The sequence below is a fragment of the Triturus cristatus genome, chromosome 7 (assembly GCF_964204655.1).
Source record: "Triturus cristatus chromosome 7, aTriCri1.1, whole genome shotgun sequence".
In the NCBI taxonomy this organism is placed as follows: domain Eukaryota; kingdom Metazoa; phylum Chordata; class Amphibia; order Caudata; family Salamandridae; genus Triturus; species Triturus cristatus.
In genome coordinates this window covers 1,862,736,535-1,862,759,254 of record NC_140590.1, presented here as the reverse complement: position 1 = coordinate 1,862,759,254, position 22,720 = coordinate 1,862,736,535, and the positions used below count along the sequence as shown (strand labels likewise).

Genomic DNA, 22,720 nt, shown 5'->3' with positions numbered 1-22,720 from the left:
GGAGGATCGCTGTAGCAACGTTAGCAGCTGCAGGCATTCCTAGAAGAAGGATCGCTTTAGCAGCTTGGGCATTCCTAGAAGAAGGATCGCTGTAGCAACGTTAGCAGGTCAGGCATTCCTAGAGGAAGATTGCTATGGCAACGTTAGCAGCTGCAGGCTTTCCTAGAAGAAGGATCGCTATAGCAACATTAGCAAAGCGATACCAAAGGGGATGATGGACGGAGCGTTTGAGCAAATCAAACACTCACCCCCAGTCAACTGACCAGGGTTTAATCCATCATCATTCTTTAGCTCACTCCGCCACCCCAGTTCAGACATGGCCATATGCAAATCAGTCTGACCCTGTGCCTCATGGGAACAGTCCAGCCCGAACTGCCAAGCCATGTCTTCCCTGGACCGGAAACAAGCATCTTGGGACCGGTTTCTGGTTTATAACTCATCAGCTAGGCTATCTTGAATCCGGTGGCAAAGTGAGCAAGGGACCCACGTCTGGGCATCCCCTGCCAACTTAGGGCGAACAAAGCGATACCAAAGGGGATGATGGACGGAGCGTTTGAGCAAATCAAACACTCACCCCCTGTCAACTGACCAGGGTTTAATCCATCATCATTCTTCAGCTCACTCCACCACCCCAGTTCAGACATGGCCATATGCAAATCAGTCTGACCCTGTGCCGCATGGGAACAGTCCAGCCCGAACTGCCAAGCCATGTCTTCCCTGGACCGGAAACAAGCATCTTGGGACCGGTTTCTGGTTTATAACTCATCAGCTAGGCTATCTTGAATCCGGTGGCAAAGTGAGCAAGGGACCCACGTCTGGGCATCCCCTGCCAACTTAGGGCGAACAAAGCGATACCAAAGGGGATGATGGACGGAGCGTTTGAGCAAATCAAACACTCACCCCCTGTCAACTGATCTGGGTTTAATCCATCCTCATTCTTCAGCTCACTCCACCACCCCAGTTCAGACATGGCCATATGCAAATCAGTCTGACCCTGTGCCGCATGGGAACAGTCCAGCCCGAACTGCCAAGCCATGCCTTCCCTGGACCGGAAACAAGCATCCTGGGACCGGTTTCTGTCTAATCAACCGTCATCAGCCTGGGTAGCTTGAATCCAGTGGCAAAGTGAGCAACTGACCCACATGTGGGCATACCCTGCCAACTTAGGGCGAACAAAGCAAAACCAAAGGGGATGATGGACGGAGTGTTGAACATAGCAAGCACTCACCCCCAGTCAACTGATCTGGGTTTAATCCATCATCATTCTTTAGCTCACTCCGCCACCACAGTTCACACATGGCCATATGCGAATCAGTCTGAACCAAGACATGGCTTGGCAGTTTTTTTCCCAACAAGACGAAATGTTTATAGAGCCCGAAATAACAGACTCGCTGGAGAAGCACACGGTAGCTTATTGCGACAACAGGACCGAGGGCTTCTGCAGCAATGTCTTTCTAGTACAGAAAAGGAGTGGTGGCCACAGACTGGTATTAAACCTGAAAGAATTCAATCACCTCATCCTCTAGAGACACTTCAAAATGGAAGGGATCCATTTACTGACAGACATTTTGAGGCAGGGCGATTGGATGGTCCGATTGGACTTCACAAATGCCTATCTAATGTTACCGATCTTTCCTCCCCATCTGCGCTTTTTACAGTTCCGGTGGCGGGACCGATGGTTGGAATACTTGGTCCTTCCTTTCAATCTTTCCTCGGCTCTTTGGTGCTTCACCAAGCTGATAAAGCCGGTGACCGCTCTTCTCAAAGAGCAGGGTATTCGAATAATAATTTATCTGGATGACATACTCATCCTGGCACCGTCCGTGTCTCTAGTATCTCAGCACCTTCAGATGACGGTGCAGCTTTTGGAGAATCTAGATTTCGTGAGCAACTCAACTGAGTCTATCCTGTGTCTGACTCAGTCGATAGAGTTTCTAGGCTCTGTAATCAACTCTTAGATGGCTCAACTTCAATTGCCCAAGTCCAAGTTGAGAGATTTGAAGAAAGAGTTAAAGGTAGCATTAACCGAGTAAGTAATGTCGCTGTGAGCCATTGCTTGCCTGGTAGGACCTCTACCGTCCGCAATTCAAGCGATATTTCGGGGCCCATTGCGCTACCGGGCCCTGCAGCGTTTAAAGATTCAGCACTTGCAGAGGGTCTTTCCTACCAGGTTCCCCTTACGGAGAAGGTGAGGGAGGAACTAAAATGGTGGTTAGCCCACGTAGATGCTTGGAACGTCCGAGCGATATTTGGCTCTTGCCCGGAGGTGATGATAGTCAGATGCCAGCCGGTGGGGCTGGGGGGGGAGATAGCCACAGGGGGCAGATGATCTCTCCAGGAATTAGCATTACACATCAACTGTCTCAGCTCCTGGCGGGATCTTTTGCAATCCGATTACTCTCACCCAAGAAGGTGTCTTGTTGCATCCTTCTGAGGCTGGACAACGTGTCAGCGGTGAGGTACATAAACAAGTTATTGGGGATGAGATCACCAATGTTGGCTGGGATCGCCAAGGATTTCTGGCATTATTGCCTGGCTCCTTTGACGGCCTATATTTCTTTCTGTTCCTGGCAAATACTCTGATTAAATTTTAATGAACATGCGCACCTACAGTGATGACCTCCAAAATACAATGTATACACACACAATTATTTACTTTTTATCTTTGTTTATTTTTTGTTTGGTAAGCAAAAGCATTTTTTTGTATCAAAAAAGTGATTATAGACATTTCATTTCAGATGAAATGTCTATAATCACTTTTTTGATACAAAAAAATGCTTTTGCTTACCAAACAAAAAATAAACAAAGATAAAAAGTAAATAATTGTGTGTGTGTATACATTGTATTTTGGAGGTCATCACTGTAGGTGCGCATGTTCATTAAAATTTAATCAGAGTATTTGCCAGGAACAGAAAGAAATATAGGCCGTCAAAGAGGTCACTTCTCTTTAATTTTTGTTTTTTCCCCCCTCTTGAGCCTAAAAGTCCTTTTGGGGAAAACCTTTCCTTACATGCATTATTGCCTGGCTCACCAAATAACGGTGATAGCGGTATACCTTTCGGGGCAAGACAGTGCAAAAGCGGATTGGAATTCCCGTCACTTGAGGGATTACAGCGACTGGAAGCTCCATCCCTCGCTGTTTCAAACGATTCAAGCAGTTTGGGATCCTCTCAAGATAGATCTGTTTTCCTCCAGGCCCAATCGCCAACTAGAGTCCTTTTTCAGTTGGAGGCCGGATCCTCTGGCGAAAGCCACGGATGTGTTCACACAGGACTGGTCGAGATCACTGAATTATGCATTCCCCCTGTTCATTCTGATTCCCAGAGTAGCGAACCAGATAGTCCTTCAGCAGGCACAAGTTATTTTAATCACACCAGTTTGGAAAGTGCAACCTTGGTTCCCAGTACATCTGGAACTGACATGCGACTTCCCTCTTCTCCTTCCTTGGTCTCGGACGATGCTCCAGGGCCCTCAGGGAGAATTGGACCCGCTAGTTCTAGCGGGACAGTTGTCCCTGATGGCCTGGAGGCTTTCAGGCAACAATGGTTGTTGCCAGGAATTTCAAAGGAGGCTTCAAGTTTCATCCAACAAGCCTGGGCTAGCTCTACCAGGAAGTGATACTCCTCAGCATGGCGAGCATGGTTGGGTTGGTGCCTGGAGAAACAGGTGAATCCTGTGGAGGCAGACCTCTCACAAGTTGTGAATTTCTTATCTACATTTTTTTCGGAGGGGCTATCTTACAGGCCGGTTAATCATTTCAGATCGGCTATCTCTGCTTGACATGCGCAGATAGACGGTAGACTGGTAGGTATGCACCCGGTGGTATGTAAACTCCTCAAAGGTATACGTGTGGCGAACCCTCCAAAGGCTTAGTACTCAGATATATGGGATGTTTCTAAGATTTTAACTTTATTTGATAATTGGCCTCATAATGTGGAACTATCTAGAAAACAATTGTCCGCGACATTAGCTATGCTCCTTTGTCTGCTTGCCGTCGAATCTCCGATATCAGATCAGATTCCTGGATTTAACAGGTAGAGTTTTTTCGCCGGAAGGTTTTTTTTTTTTTACAATTTCTGCAAGGAGAAAGACATTTACACGTTCCATTGACTATCATGCATTTCCTGCAAATGGTAAATCGTGTGTGGTAAAATGCCTGAAAGCCTATGAAGATTGTACCCAGTTGGTTGTTCCCGACTGTTAATTGCTTTGCAAAAATCGTTTAAACCAGTTACCTCTGCTACTATTGCCAGATGGCTCAGATATATAATATAAGAAGCTGGTATTGACACTGGGTTGTTTGGGGCCCATTCTGTGAGGGGCGCTATGGCTTCCAAATCTTATATCAATCAATCAGGGAATTATAAGTACACTAATCATCCGTGAGGGTCTCAAGGTGCTGGGGGGGGGGGGGGGGTCTGCAGATCTGTTTAGCCGAAGAGTCAGGTCGTGAGGGTCTTCCTGAAGGCGTTCAGGGAGGGGCCGCGTCTGATGTCTGCCGGTAGCTCGTTCCAGGTCTTGGCTGCAATGTGAGAGAAGGATCTTCTGCCTGCTCTGGCTCTGTGGATGCGCAGAGTTTCGGCCAGTGCAAGGTTGGAAGATCGGAGGTTTCTTTTGGTTACGTGGAAGTTGATTCTGTCGTTGAGGTATTTGGTTTCATTATTGTGTAGGCATTTGTAGGCGTGAGTGAGGATTTTGAAAGAGACTCTTTTCTCCACGGGGAGCCAGTGGAGACTTCGTAGGTGTTGACTGATGTGTTTGTGTCGGGGGATGCCGAGGACGAGTCTGGCGGCGGTGTTCTGTATTGTCTAGAGTTTGTGGAGTAGGGACTTGTTGATGCCGGCGTAGCATGCGTTTCCATAGTCCAGTCTGCTGGTGATGAGTGTGTGGGTGACTATCTTCCTTGACTCAGGGGGGATCCACTTGAAGGTCTTGCGGAGGATGCGGAGGGTGTTGAAGCAGCTGGAGGTGACGGCATTGACCTGTCGGTTCATGGTGAGTGATGAGTTGAGTACGATGCCGAAGTTCTTGGCTTGATCTGAAGGGGTAGGTGGGCTTTCGTGGGCAGTCGGCTACCAGGTGCTGTCCCATGCAGAAGGGGTGGTACTGAGGACAAGGACTTCTGTCTTCTCGGCGTTGAGCTTCAGGCCGCTGTTGGTCATCCAGACTGTGACGTCTTTCATTCCTTTCTGGAAGTTGAGTTTGGCAGTGGTGGGGCTTTGGTGAGGGAGAGGATGAGCTGGGTGTCGTCGGCGTAGGATACGATGTTGAAGCCGTGTTGCCGGACGATGGCTGCCGGGGGGGGGGGGGGGGGGGGGGTCATGTAGATGTTGAAGAGGGTGGGGCTCAGGGATGAACCCTGTGGGACTCCACAGGTGATTTTTGTGGGGTCAGAGAGGAAGGGTGGGAGTCTGATCATTTGGCTTCTTCCGGTGAGGAATGATCGGATCCAGTTCAGGGATGTTCCTTGTATGCCTGCGTCGTGTAGTCTGGTGACTAGTGTGCGGTGGGAGACGGTGTCGAAGGCCGCTGATAGGTCGAGAAGGATGAGGACTGCGGAGTGGCTTTGGTCCAGGAGGGTACGGATGTTATCTGTGGTGGTGAGTAGGGCGATCTCTGTGCTGTTGTTGCTTAAGGCAGGCACCAGTTTACAGCGTATTATGAAAGCAGCTGATGGGTCATCTGATTCTACTTTTAAGCAATTCTACTATAAACCTGTGGGCAACATTGCTTCTGTTGTATTGGTAAAGCGTTAAACTAGCAATAATCTGAAGCCTCCTGTCTTGTAATAGAATACAAAATTTGCTAGCATTCGCCCCAAGAATTTTCAATTCTATTAAGGAAACTTAGGCGGGGATTAGCCCACCCATTGTATATATTATATTTATGATTATTTATTACCCACCCTGATATGTTTGGTTATCATGGTTATTACGAAGTAATTGTTTCTGTCTCAGGGGCAGAGCAGAAAGGTGATTAATCACCCGCTTGTGATCAGCCCAAGAGTGTGGTGGGGGCTGGTTGTGCAGGTTTTGGACTGTTGCGAGGAAAAGGTCCCGTGTGTTTCCCTTGGAGTGAGTTTGGTTGGTGATATGGTGTTTATTTCTAGGTTTTTAAGCAGATACGTCTAATATTTAGTAGGTATTTGTATTTGTACTGCACTATAACTTTTGGCATGAAAACAAACATACAATGAATTGTAGTTCACTAACATACCTTATTTTTACCTCAGGCCCTATGATCGCTGCTTCTGTGTTTTCATTAAGCGAACAAGTAAAGAAAGGTCTAAGCCAAGAGGATGACCAGGACATGGACAGAAGAAATCACAACAACCATCAACAGAGTGAGTGAAAGATTAGAAATGTTTCATCTACTCTCTGATGGAGGTGGGGCAGGGTATGATCTGCACAGACAAACATGCATCACTTCTGTGCTCTTTGCCCTTCCTGGCAGAGTAAAATTGGGGATATGTTTAGTATCATCTTCACCTCTCGTGATTTTGGTTCTAAGGTAAATGAGTTGGTATTGAGGTAAACATCAGCCATATGTGAGCAAGTTCGGAAGGCATGCTGTGAATCCTTCGTTTACATGGACTCCTTTTGGGTCTGGCATAATGACTTGTTTACTGTTTCTGCAAGTTCTTTGATTGACTTAAATTCGGATTACATGGACAATGTTCATTCAAGGCAAAGAGACAGGAAATGCTCGTGTGTGGGATTCCATATATAGAGCTATAGTCTCTATGGTTGATGGACTGTTCCATGGCATTATTGAAAATGTGGTTTATTAAAATGTTTAGATGTTTTTCATTGACTTCTGTAAAAATAAACAGTGAAGAAAAAGACTGCATAATCCTCTCCTCCGTGTCCTTCATAGAATATAAAATTCTTGGTGCGAATGCTAGCAATTGTTTTATTCTTCACCGCTAAAAGTGCTGAAAGAGTGTCTTCTGGAATTTCTTGCTGGTTTTGAGAACGTAAGAATGGTACATTGGAGTAGAGTACATACCATGGAATAAGAATGTGTTCGTGGAGTGTTTTTCGAGATTACCTGTGAGGAAGGAAATAAAAGAAGAGTGAGGAGGAATATCATTATGTTATAGTGATTGCGCAAAAAACAATGAATGGTTGCATTCCTGAGGATTTGAGACTAAGTGTTGTAAGGTGTAATCAGGTCTTCTGTAACGTTTGTGAACGTATGTCTATTGTCTGACCCTTGAAGGGTGGTGTGTATCGTGTAGAAAGAGAAACATACATGATTATTAATGTAGGGCTTTTGTATGAAAGTGAAATTGTGCTTAAGAAAGAATTGCTGATTGTGCCGGAGGAGCTGAGGGAAAATATCCTACCTGAGTGGTGCATTTGGCCGACTCTATGGCCAGGTTGAATTTCAATGCACAGGAAAAGATCAGAAATTGGTTTACAGGTGTATAGAGTGAAAGTTCTTAGAAAACCATCAACTACCCTCTAGTAACTGCAGAAAAGACGGAGCGCCTGGTGAAGAAGATGGCTCTGGGCCTTTTAAGGGCCTTAATGTTGTTTGAAAAGCATTCCCAAGTATTCATTGCCATTTCAGTCGGGTCAAATTAATCTTGTTTACGGAGGAATTATTTGTAAGATAATGCCCTCCTGAAATTTAAATACTGAACTATGGTGCGCAATAAGTGAGAGCATTTAAATAATAGTGGAATAAATTAAGCCTTCTTTTTATGACCTGCATGACAATGGGTTGTTTGACGGTGGAACATGATACTCAAAGAAGAGTTGCACATGGCGGTTTGTGAAAGCGGTGAATGGTGCGCGAGAAAGTGTAAATGCAGAATATTCAAATGCATGAGGAGTCACCTTATCCAGAACGCCAGCGTGAGCGAAGACATTTGTCGCAGTTTTAGATGTACATGTACCCGGAGGCCCTGGGATGCCCCCGGGTAACCATGCGCTCTAGAAATGCTGATTCATTCATTTATGTACATTAAAATGACTCTTCCCCCCCCCCCCCCCATTCAAAATGATTACATTTATGCTTTTGTCTCCATGGCTGCCCACAATATGCCATGGATTATCACCATTGGGCAGGACCAGTGCTACTAAGAATTACTGTTAGAAATATGAAACTTCAGAGGTAATCATGGACTGGCCTCCAATTCACCTGGTATCTTGTCTACTCTCAGCTCTGTTGATCCTAGTCCTTGAGAACCACATGATTGGCGAGAAGGGAATGCATAGATGTTGTCTACTCTAATTTAATGCGCTGGATCGAATTCCTGACAGAAATAGACTCCCCAAACATGTTTTGAACTCTCTGCTGTCTCAAGAGTATACCTTATTTATACATTACATTAATGGCTAACTCATGTGTGAGAAAAAATCCTTTAGATTGACTGCTCTTGGTATGAAGAATGGACATTGTCTCCCTAAAGTAAACAAAGATCTATTTTCTGCGAAAAATTAAATATTTTACTCAGTAAATCGATCCTAATATTACTTCTTACTGAAATCTGTTGCTGGAAATTGGGAAACCACAAAGGGTCTGTTTGAGTTTGACGATCCGATGGACTGCCAAACCCATGGTAGCAGTGCTGCAACCGCCGCACTGGCGGTCCGACCTCCCTATAATGAGTTTGGCAGTCGGACCGCCATTGGCCGGGGATCCGTGATCCCTCGGACGTGGCATGGTGGTCATAGGCTCGCAATATGCTGGAGGTACAGCACTTTCAAGCATATTAGGGTGTTGCCTCAAGGCCTGAGGATGCATGTAGGGGGCACATGGAGGCAGGAACGGGCTTTGGTGCTCCCACGGCACTGCCTTGCTAAGTCTCACATATGACCCTTAGCACAGCACTGCCGTGAGACTGCCCGCCGCACCAGGAGAAAACTCCTAATCTGGTGGCAGTCGAGTTTGGCGGAGTGGGGCAGTGGCGTGGGGGTACATCATTTCTGAGGTACCATACTCTAATAAACACCTCACTGCAGACAGGATTAAATGTCAATGTAAACAAAATATGCCTACTCCATTCTCACTCACAGTCCCCATTCACACCTACTTTACTCAAGATAATACTGTGCTGAAAACGAAGAGGCAGCAATTAACTTACAAAACACTGTTAACTGCAAGACTCTGCAATTTACCAGTATGAGTTACTACAAAAAAACAAACTATGAGAAAACCTACACCTTTCATTCCAACGAAAAGTAGGGCTGTGCTGCCTGTAAATTTGTTTAACATAGTTCTTCACAGTCCAACTACAGTTCTCCAGCCACACCGAAGGAACGGCGCAAAACAAGAATCCACCTTGTCCGGGACAGAACCTTCACGGACAAATGTTGTATAAGGAATGGCACGGTGATCAGCCCAAGAGTGTGGTTGGGGCTGGTTGTGCAGGTTTTGGACTGTTGCGAGGAAAAGGTCCCGTGTGTTTCCCTTGGAGTGAGTTTGGTTGGTGATATGGTGTTTTTCTCCAGTATTGGGGTGTCTTCCATAGATTCACATGCTTGAATATTCCCCGTCGTCGGAGTGGGAGTCCCACGGTAAATAATATAGCAATATATAGAGCCATAATATATATATATATATATACATATACATAAGTAATCATATAAAACAGAGATATAAGTAAGTAATAACATCAAAAATGTCCCTATATGAAATTTCCATAGAGATACATGGAAAGAGAAAAAAAAGACATTCGTAGTCTATCTCTGTCATTATGTTAGTCCAAACTACGGCCAATCAGGCGCCAGCTCCTCTCTAGAACCTTCTCCTCAGAGCTTCTCACCTCAGATTTTCTACCGCACGTCGTGAGAAAAAGATCCCGTCGACGGGATCGTCGACGGCGACTTCGTCGACCAAGACCTCGACGACGACAACTCCGTCGACGACGATTCCGTCGACGACGGTTCCGTCGACGGCGGTTCCGTCGACGTCGATTTCAAAGGCGCAAGGTTCACCGACGTCGATTTCAAAGGCGCAAGGTTCACCGACGCATATTCCGTCGACAATCGTTCCATTTACGACAGCTCCGTCGACGAGGCCTTCTCCGAAGACATCCACAGTGTCTACCATACAGCAGTCAACGGCAGGTTCTTTCATAAGGATAAAGTTGAAAAAAGTAGCGTCTGCCCCAGAGTCAAGGAGGGAACAGCTACCTCACGCATCTTCAGCATCGCTTTCAGAGGCGCAGCCTCCATCGCCTTTATTTGCTACGGATTCTGATCAGGAGTCTGAGGGTCTGCCGGAGTCCTTTGGAACGGCGCAAAGCCCATCTGACCTTATAATTAAATGCCAGGACAGCAGTGAGGATGAAGATCCAGTGTACATACAGCAGGTACCTGCGAAACCGCCAAAGGCGACTCTTCCTTTGTCGCTTATAACTAATCTCCAACGCATGTTGGATGACTATAATCCACGCTTTCCGCTACCTCCACAAGGTTCTGAGGTCCCGTCAACTCCTGTGGTTCCAACTATACCACAGATACCAATAGAGAATCCTGTACCTCTGCTGCCGTCTGCACCACCAAGACAGGTCCCAGAGAGGTTGTTGCCTCAATATCAGCCTCCGCAGGAAGAAACAGAAGAGGGTGAACTCCCAGATGATGATGGGGATGTGGATGACGATGATGAGGATATGGCGGAGTGGGACAATTACCAAGTACAGACACCATCCCCCTCTCAGATAGTCACAGGGGATTCACCTCCAGTGGACATAGCAAATTTCCATCAATTAATGGAGAGGGCGGCGCAACGTTTTAAACTAACAACTGAGCGCAGAGAGGAAGATTGTTTCCTCTATGATTTCAAAAGTCAGCCGTTTAAACAGACTCATGCTATTCCTATTGTGGAATTTATTTGGGAGGAAGGCAAGAAGTTGATGCAAGCACCGAATACCTTGCCGGCACAGGTGCCTCGATTAGAGAAAAAATATAAGGCACTAATAGGAACCCCAGCATGCCTCACGGGACAGGCTAAACCTGAATCAGTCGTTACGCAGGCAGCGCAACGTAAGGCAAAGAATCCGACGTCGACTGTCACCGCACCACCGGACCGTGACGGACGTCGAATGGATGCCATAGGGCGTAAGTTCTCTTCTATGGCCTCCACTGTGGTAAGAGCAGCTAATGCCTTGGCCATATTGGGTCGCTATGACCGACAGGTGTGGGCTGACATTTCAGAAGTACTGCAACAGTTACCGGAGCCTTCTAAGGGGGAAGCAATGAAGTTGCTTCAAGAAGGAGAAGCAGCATCGACGGAGATAATTGATTGTGCAGTAGACATCGCCTGCACGGGATTCCGTCAGCTTGCCGGAGCGGCTGTTCTGCGCAGGCAAGGATGGTTAAAATCGACATCCTTTCGTCAGGAAGTACAATCCATGATTCTTAACATGGCTTATGACGGCGAAGCGTTGTTTGGAACTCACGTTGATGAGGCACTTCAATCCATAAAGAAGGACACTGAGACAGCTAGATCTTTAGGAAACCTTCAATTTCAAAGGCAGAATTTTCGTGGTGCACGCGGACGCGGCACCTCCTCCTCCTCCAATTTTCGAAGGGGTAATAATCAATACAGACCCTGTAATCAAGGATCCAACCGATATTCCAATACCCAGCAACAGCAATCGTCCCGACAGCAGGCTTCTAAGTCGTATAGAGGGAAATCCTCATACAGAGGAAACGCATCTAAGAGACAGTGACTCTTTCCGACATGCATGGTTTGAGGTCGAATCTCTGTTCTTTTCTCAATGGTCCTCCATCACAAGGGACCATTGGGTTTTGGACATTGTGAAGAAAGGACACGCCTTAGAATTCACCAAATTCCCTCCTTCCACACCACCTTCCGGACCACCACCTGCTCACATGAAAGAACTTTTACATCAAGTTCGACTTCTACAGCAGAAGGGAGCTGTAGAAATGGTGCCAGTATCGCAAAGGGGAAAGGGTTTTTATTCCTGTTTCTTTCTAATCACAAAGAAGAACGGGGAGTGGAGGCCCATCCTCGATTTAAGGGCACTAAACAAATACCTAAAGAGCCAATCCTTTCGTATGATGACGCTAGTAGACATCTTGCGTCTACTCTCGCAGGAAGATTTCATGGCAACTATAGATCTCCAGGATGCCTATTTTCATATTCCAATATTACAAAGGCATCGAAGGTTCCTGCGTTTTCGAGTGGGTCAACACGATTACCAATTCAAGGTGTTGCCGTTTGGTCTGCGCTCGGCCCCTCGTGTGTTCACGAAGGTACTAGCTCCAGTGATAGCATTTCTGCGACTTCAGGGAGTGCAGATTTTTCCATATCTGGACGATTTTCTCCTAAAATCCCAGTCAAGCACTCACCTAGAACAACACATACTTCTGTGCCAGAACGTGTTTCGCTCACTAGGTCTGTCGATAAATGCAGCAAAATCCCAACCTCATCCTGCTCAACAAAGGGATTTTCTGGGAGCAACTCTGGAAACGGTATCCGCAAGAGCGTTTCTTTCCCAAGAGCGTCTGCAAAAGATACTACGGCTGGTGGTGTTAATCAGATCAAAAGAGTCAGTTTCTGTGAGATTGTTAAAATCGTTTCTGGGGATGGCGTCATCCTCCATTGCCTTAGTTCCTCATTGCAGGCTGAGAACACGTCCTATTCAGGAAGCACTGGACGTTCAGTGGCGTCAAGTCACGGGTTCGTTCCACGATATGGTACGTGTCACAGATCAAATGAGGTCAGCGCTCGCATGGTGGACAAATCCAGCCAACCTCACAGAAGGCATGTCTTTTCTGTCGGTGCCGCCGGACAGGACAATCACGACAGACGCCTCATTAGAGGGATGGGGTGCACATTTGGAAGATCTCTCCGTAAAAGGAAGATGGTCAGCACAGCAAAGAACTTGGCACATCAACAGGTTGGAGTTGATGGCAATTTATCTTGCTCTCAAGTCATTTCTGCCCTTGACCCAGGGAGAATCAGTGCTAATACAAACAGACAACACAACCTGTATGCACTATGTCAACAAACAAGGCGGAACAAAATCCCCAAGTCTGTCCAGGTTAGCTCAAAGAATTTGGGACTGGTCTCTCAGTCATCAAATCATGATTACAGCAGTACATCTACCAGGAGTAGCCAATATCCTAGCGGATTCCCTAAGCAGGTCCTCCTCGTCGACCCACGAGTGGGAATTACACCAACCCACTCTAGAGAGGATATTCCAAATATGGGGTCGTCCACAACTGGATCTTTTTGCTACGCCGGAGAACCGGAAATGCCGGAATTATGCAAGCTGGCATCCCCACAAGGGCTCGCAGGAGAATGCCCTTTTGATAAACTGGTGCAATCTATTTGCGTACGCCTTTCCTCCAATTCCCCTCATACCTCGGGTCCTTTGGAAAATGAAGAGACAGCCTTGCCACCTGATTCTAATAGCCCCACGCTGGCCCCGACAACCGTGGTTCTCAGAACTGCTTCTGATGTCCCAATGTCAACCAATCCTCCTGCAACAGCGGACAGATCTGCTCACGATGAGCGAAGGGAGAATTTGTCATCCAAATCCCTCCTCACTGAGCTTATCGGCCTGGAACCTGAACACCATGAGTTCGCCCATCTAGACATCCCGCAGGATTGTAGGGATATTTTGGCCCAAGCAAGAGCACCCTCTACAATCAGGACGTACAAGTTCAAATGGAAAAGATTCTGCCACTGGTGTGCTGCTAACGGAGTCCACCCGATACACTCCAGGGCGCACCAATTACTACCTTTTTTCTTGCACCTAGCTAATTCTGGTTTGTCTCACGCAACCCTACGGGTTTTCTTGACAGCAATTTCCCGTTTTCGGCAGGATGGCTCAAATTCCCTTTGTTCCTCAAGAATAATCCGCCAATTTTTTAAGGGTTTGTTTCGGAAATTCCCGCCAATTCGACGCCCTCCTCCGTTGTGGCATCTTAACGTTGTGTTGGCGCAATTGATGAGACCTCCGTTCGAGCCCATTCACAAGGCCGACCTAAAATATCTAACTTGGAAGGTCGCACTACTTCTGGCATTAACGTCTTCACGTCGTGTCAGTGACATTCATGCTTTTACCGTCAAACCTCAGTTCCTGCAGTTCAAACCGGATGCTGTAGTGTTACGCACCAATCCATCATTCCTACCCAAGGTGCCTACTGATTTTCATATTAATGAACCAGTAATATTAAAGACCTTCTTTGCCAACCCTCAGACACCTGCAGAGCAAAGATTGCACTCTTTGGACGTGAAGCGATGCCTAAAATTCTACATCAGTAGGACAAGTTCGTTTCGAAAATCCGATCAACTTTTTATAGCATATGGACGTTGTCATAAGGGACGTCAGGTTACTAAGCCGACCATTGCTCGATGGATTTCGGCAGCTATTGCTTTCTGCCACCAAAAGGCAAACAAACCCCTACAGTCTTCAGTGAGAGCGCACTCCACTAGGGCAGTATCATCATCGACTGCCTTATTTGCTGGAGTACCTTTGCAACACATCTGCAGAGCAGCTACGTGGTCGACCAGACACACGTTTACTAAGCACTACTGCTTGGCAACTTTAAGCGAAGAGGACGCTGCAGTAGGACAGGCAGTGCTACGCAATCTTTTTAAATAAGGTGAGCTTCTTCCTCCCGCCTCCATATTGTTTCCATTTATAATTGACATATGATGCATTTATACAATTACAGTTATTCAGTACTGTCATATGCATGAGAAGATTTATTGTCATTATAATTTCAAGGCTCTGTGATCATGGAAACAATGATGATTGTTACTGCTAGCTATTCTATATTCAAGCATGTGAATCTATGAAAGACACCCCAATACTGGAGAAGAACAATTGTTACTTACCTGTAAACAGGTGGTTCTCCAGTATTGGTGTCTTTCATAGATTCACATGCGACCCTCCCTCCTCCCTTCAGAGGCTCTCTTCTCCTCATACCCTCTAAGGTCACTTTGGTGCTACGAAAATCTGAGGTGAGGAGCTCTGAGGAGAAGGTTCTAGAGAGGAGCTGGTGCCTGATTGGCCGTAGTTTGGACTAACATAATGACAGAGATAGACTACGAATGTCTTTTTTTTCTCTTTCCATGTATCTCTATGGAAATTTCATATAGGGACATTTTTGATGTTATTACTTATATCTCTGTTTTATATGATTACTTATGTATATGTATATATATATATATATATATATATATATATATATATTATGGCTCTATATATTGCTATATTATTTACCGTGGGACTCCCACTCTGACGACGGGGAATATTCAAGCATGTGAATCTATGAAAGACACCAATACTGGAGAACCACCTGTTTACAGGTAAGTAACAATTGTTCATTTCTAGGTTTTTAAGCAGATACGTCTAATATTTAGTAGGTATTTGTATTTGTACTATACTATAACTTTTGGCATGAAAACAAACATACAATGAATTGTAGTTCACTAACATACCTTATTTTTACCTCAGGCCCTATGATCGCTGCTTCTGTGTTTTCATTAAGCGAACAAGTAAAGAAAGGTCTAAGCCAAGAGGATGACCAGGACATGGACAGAAGAAATCACAACAACCATCAACAAAGTGAGTGAAAGATTAGAAATGTTTCATCTACTCTCTGATGGAGGTGGGGCAGGGTATGATCTGCACAGACAAACATGCATCACTTCTGTGCTCTTTGCCCTTCCTGGCAGAGTAAAATTGGGGATATGTTTAGTATCATCTTCACCTCTCGTGATTTTGGTTCTAAGGTAAATAAGTTGGTATTGAGGTAAACATCAGCCATATGTGAGCTAATGCAACATATACAGGCGTGTGAACATTTACACATGACCATTCTAACCTTGCCTTCAGTGGCAAACAATCTGCTTGCACAATTCCATTTTCTGATTCTGTACACTGTTACCTAAAAGGTATGTTCTGTAAAGAGTTGCTTCTACTAGTCCAGTGGTCAAAACGAACAAGAAAATGTGTTGTCCTCCTTGACCACAAACAATATGTCCGGGGCATAGGCTGATAGGAATTTCACATCTCTGAGGTTGTCCTGCGGCTTCATTGGGAGAGTGTTGGTGTGTCCTCCGGCTTCACTGTGCAAGTTTATGAGTGTGTTGCTCATTCGCCAGCCATTGAGGATTGCAGTAATCTTCTGGTTCCACTTTTGTGAGCGGTGTGTCCTGCATTATCATGTGAGGATAAGTGAGCCCTTGTGCTACAGCATTTGACACTCGGGTGTGCTTTCCTGCTTCACCTTGTGGGGGCAGGGGTGTCCTGTTGCTTCATTATGTGAGGATTGGTGTGCCCTTCTGCGTCAGCGTGTCCTCATTCACCATACGAAGATTAGTATGTCCTCCTGCTTCATCATGTGAGGTGTGGGGATGAGAGTGTCCTCCAGCTTTGCTGTTTGAGGTTGGGTATGTCCTAACTTGAGAATTGGCATGTCTTGTTGGTTCGTTGTTTGAGGACTGGTCTGTCCTCCTGCTTCACTGTGTGAGGATTGGAGTGTCTTGGTGCTTCACTGTGTGAGGATCAATGTATTCTTGTGCTTCACTGTGAGGGTTGGTGTGTCGTCACTGTGTGAGGATCGATGTATTCTGCTTCACTGTGTGGGGATTGGTGTGTGTTCACTGTGTGAGGATCAGCATGTACTGTACTTCACAGTGTGAGGATCAGTGTTTCCTCTTGCTCAACATGTGAGGATCGGTGCCTCCCCCCTTGCACACCACTGCTCAGTCTATGAGTGCTTGAATAAATGGGCTAGTTATGCTTAATGATTTCTGTGACTTCTGTTACTTGTCCAGTGATTGGTTCTTAAGCATATCAAAAGGGGCATACTAGGTCTGTGCTGCTTGTGACATTTTATGACCTGTTAGAAATGTGTTTTCCATGGCAGCACACCTTCCATCCAACAACTCTCGGCTCACCCCACCCCAGCTACCCTCTGAATGTTAAAATTTGAACTTGTCACCTACAATCAATCAGGATTAGTAGAGTGCCGCTGCTTCACCCATGAGGGTCTTGAGGCGTTGCAGGATCACGCTGCCTATTCCTATTGGTTGAACATCCTGATCTTTAGGTCCTTCCTGAACTGCTAGAGTGATTGTAAGCCTCTGAGGTGCAGGCAGAGGGTGTCCAGGTCTGAGTTGGCAGGTGGGAGAACGAGCAGCCTCCGCTGTTATCGTGGCAGATGCATTGGGTAGCTGCTAGGTGGAGGGATCTGGAACTGGGTTCCAGGACGGTTGGTGGAAATTCACTCATTTGCTGAGGTATGCCGGTCCGTCGTTGTGTAGTGCCATGTAAGCATGGTTGAGCAGCTTGAACTGGCATCTCTTCATGACTGGTAGCCAATGGATTTTCCGGAGGTGAGGGGTGATGTGAGTCTGTCTGGGGATGTCAAGGAGGAGTCTGGCTGCTGTGTTCTGGATGGTCTTGAGTTTTGTTATTAGTTGGGCAGTGATTCCTACATAGAAGTTGCTGTTTTAGAGTCGGCTGGTGATGTGAGCTTGTGTGACAGTTCACCTGGTGCTGGGTGGGAGCCATCAGAAGACCTTCCTGAGCATATGGAGGGTGAAGAAGCAAGCAGAGACGATGGCGCTGAAGTGCTTCTTCATGGATAGCTGGTTGTCGAGGATGATGCCGGGGTTGTGGGCGTGTTCGGTGGGTTTGGCTGTTGGGCCCAGCTGAAGTGGCCACCATTTGTTGTTCCAGAGGGTGTCCTTGCCTTTCACAAAGATGAGAACTTCTGTCTTGTCTGTGTTGAGTTTAAGACAGTTGTTGTTCATTCAGACGGCCCCATCTTTTATGCATTTTTTTGCAACTTGTCTTTGATGGTCATTGGTCACGGAGAGAATGAGTTAGGTGTCATCTGCGTAGGAAATGATATTGAGTCCGTGGGTCCTGGCGATGTTGGCCAAGGGTGTTGTGTATACATTGAAGAGGATACCGCTGAGGGATGAGCCTTGAGGTACACCGCAGGTGATGTTTTTAGGGAGCGAGAATGATCATCTGCGTTCTTCCTGTGAGGTAGGATGCGATCCACTTGAGGGCTGCTCCTTGAATTCCGATCTGGTGGTATCTTTTGATCAGTATGTGGTGGGATAAGACTGTAGAGAGGCCGAGGAGAATGAGAGCTGCTGTTTCTCTCTGGTCTAGCAGCATTGTGATGTCGTCCGTGGCTGCAACTAGAGCTGTCTCGGTGCTGTGGTTTGCTCTGAAGCCGGATTGGGAGGGATCCAGAAAGTCGTGGTTCTCCAGATTTCTATATACTTGGATGTTGATAGCTTTATCGATGAGCCTGTCTGGGAAGGGGAGCAGGTGTATAGGTCGATAGTTCTTGAGTTCTCTCGGGGTCTGCAGAAGGTTTATTCAGCAGCGGCTTTACGTCTGCATGTTTCCATTTCTGGGGGAAGTGGGCCGAAGTGCTCAAGGAGTTGGCGACCTTGGTGAGTTCTTTGCTGATGCTTTGATTGTCGAGGTTGAAAGTGTGGTGAAGGCAGAGGGTCTTCTGGGGCTCCTGAGTGGCTGGATCTCATGATGGCCGCTGTTTCCTTCTCTCTGAGGGTGTTCCATGAGCTGAGCTGGTGTGGGTAGGCGGAGTTTGGCGTGAGGAGGTTGAGGCTATTCTTGGTGGGGGGTTGGGGTGTGAAGTCTTGGTAGATGGTATTGATTTTGTTGTGGAAGAAGTCTGTGAGGGTGACGCAGAGAGCTTGCGAGGGTGTGATGTTTCTGGTTGTCAAGGGGTTGGTGAACTTGAATATGTTGAACAGTTTCTTGCTGTTGTTGGAGCGATCATTGATGTGGGTGGCTAGGGTGGTTTTCTAGGTGATTTACAGGAGGTGGTGGTATCCGCTGAGGGAGTCTTTGAATTATTTTCGGTCCTTGAGGGTCTTACTGGTGTGCCATCTTCTTTCTTTCTGCAGTTGCGTTTCTGGGTTTTCAGTTCTGCCATGAATCTGTTGGGGCGTCGTGTTCGTTTCTTGGAGTTGGTGGGCTTCCTTGGTGCTACTTCATCAGTGCTTGCCGTGGTCCAGTTTGTGAAGTTTTCCGCTGTTTGTTCTGTGCTGTGTCTACATTGGTGGTGGGTAGGTGGGAGTTGAGGGTATTGGTCCATCGTTGCTCTGATACCTTTGACCATCTGCGCTGTGTCTCGCTTGCAGTGGAGACGGGGGTTGGATTCCGAGATGACGCAGTGGTGATCAGTCCAGGTTAGTTCCTCAGTGTGGGTGTATTTTATTCTTTAGCTGGCTGAGAAGATAGTGTTGAGTGTGTGTCCTGTGGTGTGGTTGGGGTCGGTGACTAGCTGCTTGAGTCCAAGGTTAGCCATGCTTTCAAGGAGGACAGCTGTGTTGGTGTCGTCAGTGTTCTCAAGGTGAAAGTTGAGGTCTCCTAAGAATATGTACAGATTTGAGTCGATGATTGCGTTGCAGAAAGCAGGGAGGGGTTCCAGAGGTCTGTAGGTGCGGATGCCTCTGATGGTGGTTTTGCTGTTTGTTTGGAGTCTGAAGTGGGGGTGTTCCATGAAGGGGATGGAGTCGTCTATGGTGGTTGAGCATTCAAAGTTCTCTTTGTAGATTATGGCAATGCCTCTGCCGTTTCTGTTGGATCGGTCCCGGTGTGCGATCTTGCATCCGTCAGGGGTTGCCATGGCGATGTCCGAAGCGGATGCGGGATTCAGCCAAGTTTCTGTGATGAATTTCTGATGGATACATCTGCCAGTGGATTCCTCACCTTGTGAATATCCCCTGCGCCAGCAACATTCGGAAACTTTTGTAGCAGTCCACGCCGATGGGGTCGAAGATGACGTCACAGAGGCACGGCTCCGCTCGCGACTCCACTGACGTCACCGGCTCCATAAGAAGACCTCCTCGGCGTGATGACGTCAGTTCCCTTTTTTCCGCGCCGACGACGCCAACGGATTTCGGGAATCGTTACTGGTAGCTTTACCTGTTACTTTGTGTTTATTCCGAAGTTTCTCTGTCTTTCTTCGAGAATGTCGGCAAGGAAGTCTGGTTTCAAGCCTTGCCATGAATGTGGCAAACACATGTCCATCACTGACCCGCATGACGACTGCGTTTGGTGTTTGTCATCGGACCGCGATGTTGAAGGATGTTCGTGTTGCAGGAAGATGAGCTCGAAGGCTCTGAAGGAAAGAGAGGCAAAGCTCTTTATCGCCCGGATGAAGAGAAAGGAGAAAAGAGGTAGAAGAAGATCCAGGTCGAGGTCGAGGTCGAGGTCGGCTTCCAAGTCGACTTCAGGACATGCTTCAAAGAGCAAGAAGCATAAGAAGAAAAGGAGGCATTCGTCTCATCATAAGGCCTCGACGTCGAAGTCTAAATCACCTGCTCGGCGTCGAAGGGAGTCAGTGTCTCCTTCTCCTGTCCCGGCTTCACCTCTTGCTCCTTCTCCTGTGTTTTCTCCGGCTCCGGCGTCTTCTCCGGCGCCGATGGCTTCTCCAGGTCCTGCAGGTCCTTCGGCTCCGTCTCCGACTCCGGCCCAGGATGAGGATGATCAGGCTCCGGGTGAGTCTGTGACGCCGCAAGTTCCACCGTCGGCGCCGGCAGGCCCGAGTCCGGTGTTACCTGACCAGTATCCGGCTTTCCCTAATCCAGGTCAGGACCCCTCGCAGTATCTCAATGCGATGTATGGGGTGTTCTCACGGGCCATGTATTCCTCTGGTGCACCTATGGGTCCGATGGGTCCGATGGCTTTTAATCTGGGAGTGCCGCAGGTTTATCCTCAAGCACCGTTTATGCCTTTCTTCCCAGCGACGCCGTCTTGGCAGATGCCGGCGCCGAAAACATCGACGCCGCTTCCCTCTTCACCGGCGCCGACTCTACCTCGTTCGACGCCGGCTGCTCCAGCTGATCCGCGTTCGACGCCTCTGCCGGCGCCGTCGGATTCGATCACGGCGCCGCCGACGCCGCAGGTGCGGATCCGTTCCAGGAGGGAGGCGCAGAGAGTGCTGGAGGAGAGGCGCTATCTTATGGATGAGGCTGAAGAGGGAGAATTGGTCGAATCCGATGAGGTGTTTGACGAGTTGAAGGAGGCAAGTGGGTTGGATTTGTCTCCGGAGTGGGAGATCACTCCTCCTTCAGATGAACCTTCTAAAGACGCGGCACCTTATCATGCTGTAATCAGAAAGGCTGCAGAGTTGTTGGACCTTCAATTGCCATCTGTTGAGTTCAAGTCCAATATCTTGACTGAAGTGTTGCACTCTCCAACTGCGGTGTCAGAGCCGCTGTTGCCTTTTAATGAAGCAATATTGGAGCCTGTGTTGGATGTGTGGCGCAAGCCTTTTTCGGCTCCTGCGGTGTCCAAGGTGGTTGCAAGGAGATATAGGGTGGCTCCGGGGGATCCTGAGTTTTTGTCATCACACCCTTCACCTGAAAGTCTGGTCGTTCAGGCTGCTTGTTCTGGACGTTCAAAAGGCGCGTTTCCTCAGGTCCCAGGGGACAGAGAGGCCAAGAAGGTAGACCAATCAGCCAAGAAAGTCTTTTCTTCAGCCAGTATGGCATTAAAGTCTTCTAATGCGACTTGTTTATTGCGGCGCTATATCCATGCGCTTATGGATTCAGCTAAAAAGTTGACACCGAAGCTGTCGGAGGAGGATAGGGCAGGCTTCAGTGAAGTACTGTCGGATGCCCAGGCGGCTGCTCGCCAGGTTATACAGAGTGGCTTGGATACAGCAGACTCAGTTGCCAGGGTCATGGGGTCTTCAGTTGCCACCAGGAGGGGTGCATGGCTTAAGTCCTCCGAATTTTCTTCGGATGTCCAGTCGACCTTGTTGGACTTACCTTTTGATGGGTCTGGTCTGTTCGGGAAGAAGGCTGATGCTGCTCTCGAGCGCTTCAAAGAGAGTAAGGCTACGGCTAGGTCGTTGGGCCTTCAATCCCAGCCGAGAGGTACTTTCAAGAGGTACAGAGGTTTTGGAAGGGCGAGTTTTCGTTCTTATAGACCAGCCCAGCAGCAGCAGCAGCAGCAGCAGCAGCAGCAAAGCTCCAAGGGATATAGAGGAAGACTTAGAGGTCGCTCACGTGGCCGTCAACTCTCCTCCTCCTCTTCCTCTTCCTCAGCCCCTCCCACCACCGCAAAACAGCCCTAGATTCGACATTCCGGATCATGTTGGTCCTGTGGGGGGCCGGCTTACCCATTTTCTACAAGATTGGGAGTCTGTAACTACAGATCTCTGGGTTCTGGATCTTGTAGAAAATGGGTACGCCCTTCCCTTTCGGGAATTCCCTCCAATTTACCCTCCTTGCCAGGGTGCTTGCTCGGAGGACCACCGTCTTCTCCTGCAGGAAGAAGTCCTGAAGTGGTTTCAGAAAGGTGCGATAGAGGTGGTTCCGGAGCAGGAGAGGGGTCAGGGATGCTACTCCCGGTATTTTCTGATCCCGAAGAAGGACGGCAGATTGCGTCCGATACTAGACCTCAGAATCCTGAACTTTTACCTGAAACAGGAAAAGTTCAAGATGCTCACCCTTGCGCAGGTTCTTCAGGCGCTGAATCAGGAGGACTGGATGGTGTCGCTCGACTTCAGGATGCGTATTTTCACATCCCCATTCTGAAGTCGCACAGGAAGTATCTCCGTTTCACGGTAGGGTCGCAACATTATCAGTTTGCGGTCCTCCCGTTTGGTCTTACTTCGGCACCTCGAGTCTTCACAAAGGTGATGGCAGTGGTGGCAGCCCATCTCAGAAGATCGGGAATTTCGGTTTTCCCTTATTTGGACGACTGGCTGATCAAGGC

The 22,720-nt window shown here is 47.6% G+C and overlaps 1 protein-coding gene across 3 annotated transcripts in view; it reads left to right on the top strand.

Annotated features, from left to right (window-relative positions):
• The window catches only part of LOC146813512 (uncharacterized), a 451,939-nt gene that overhangs the window by 55,910 nt on the left and 373,309 nt on the right, over positions 1 to 22,720 (top strand). For all 3 annotated transcript variants that reach the window (XM_085620293.1, XM_085620295.1, XM_085620294.1), the window contains exons 3-4: positions 6,233 to 6,343; positions 15,452 to 15,562. In XM_085620293.1, coding sequence (XP_085476419.1) covers positions 6,233 to 6,343; positions 15,452 to 15,562 — 222 coding nt within the window. The remainder of the gene's footprint in view (positions 1 to 6,232; positions 6,344 to 15,451; positions 15,563 to 22,720) is intronic.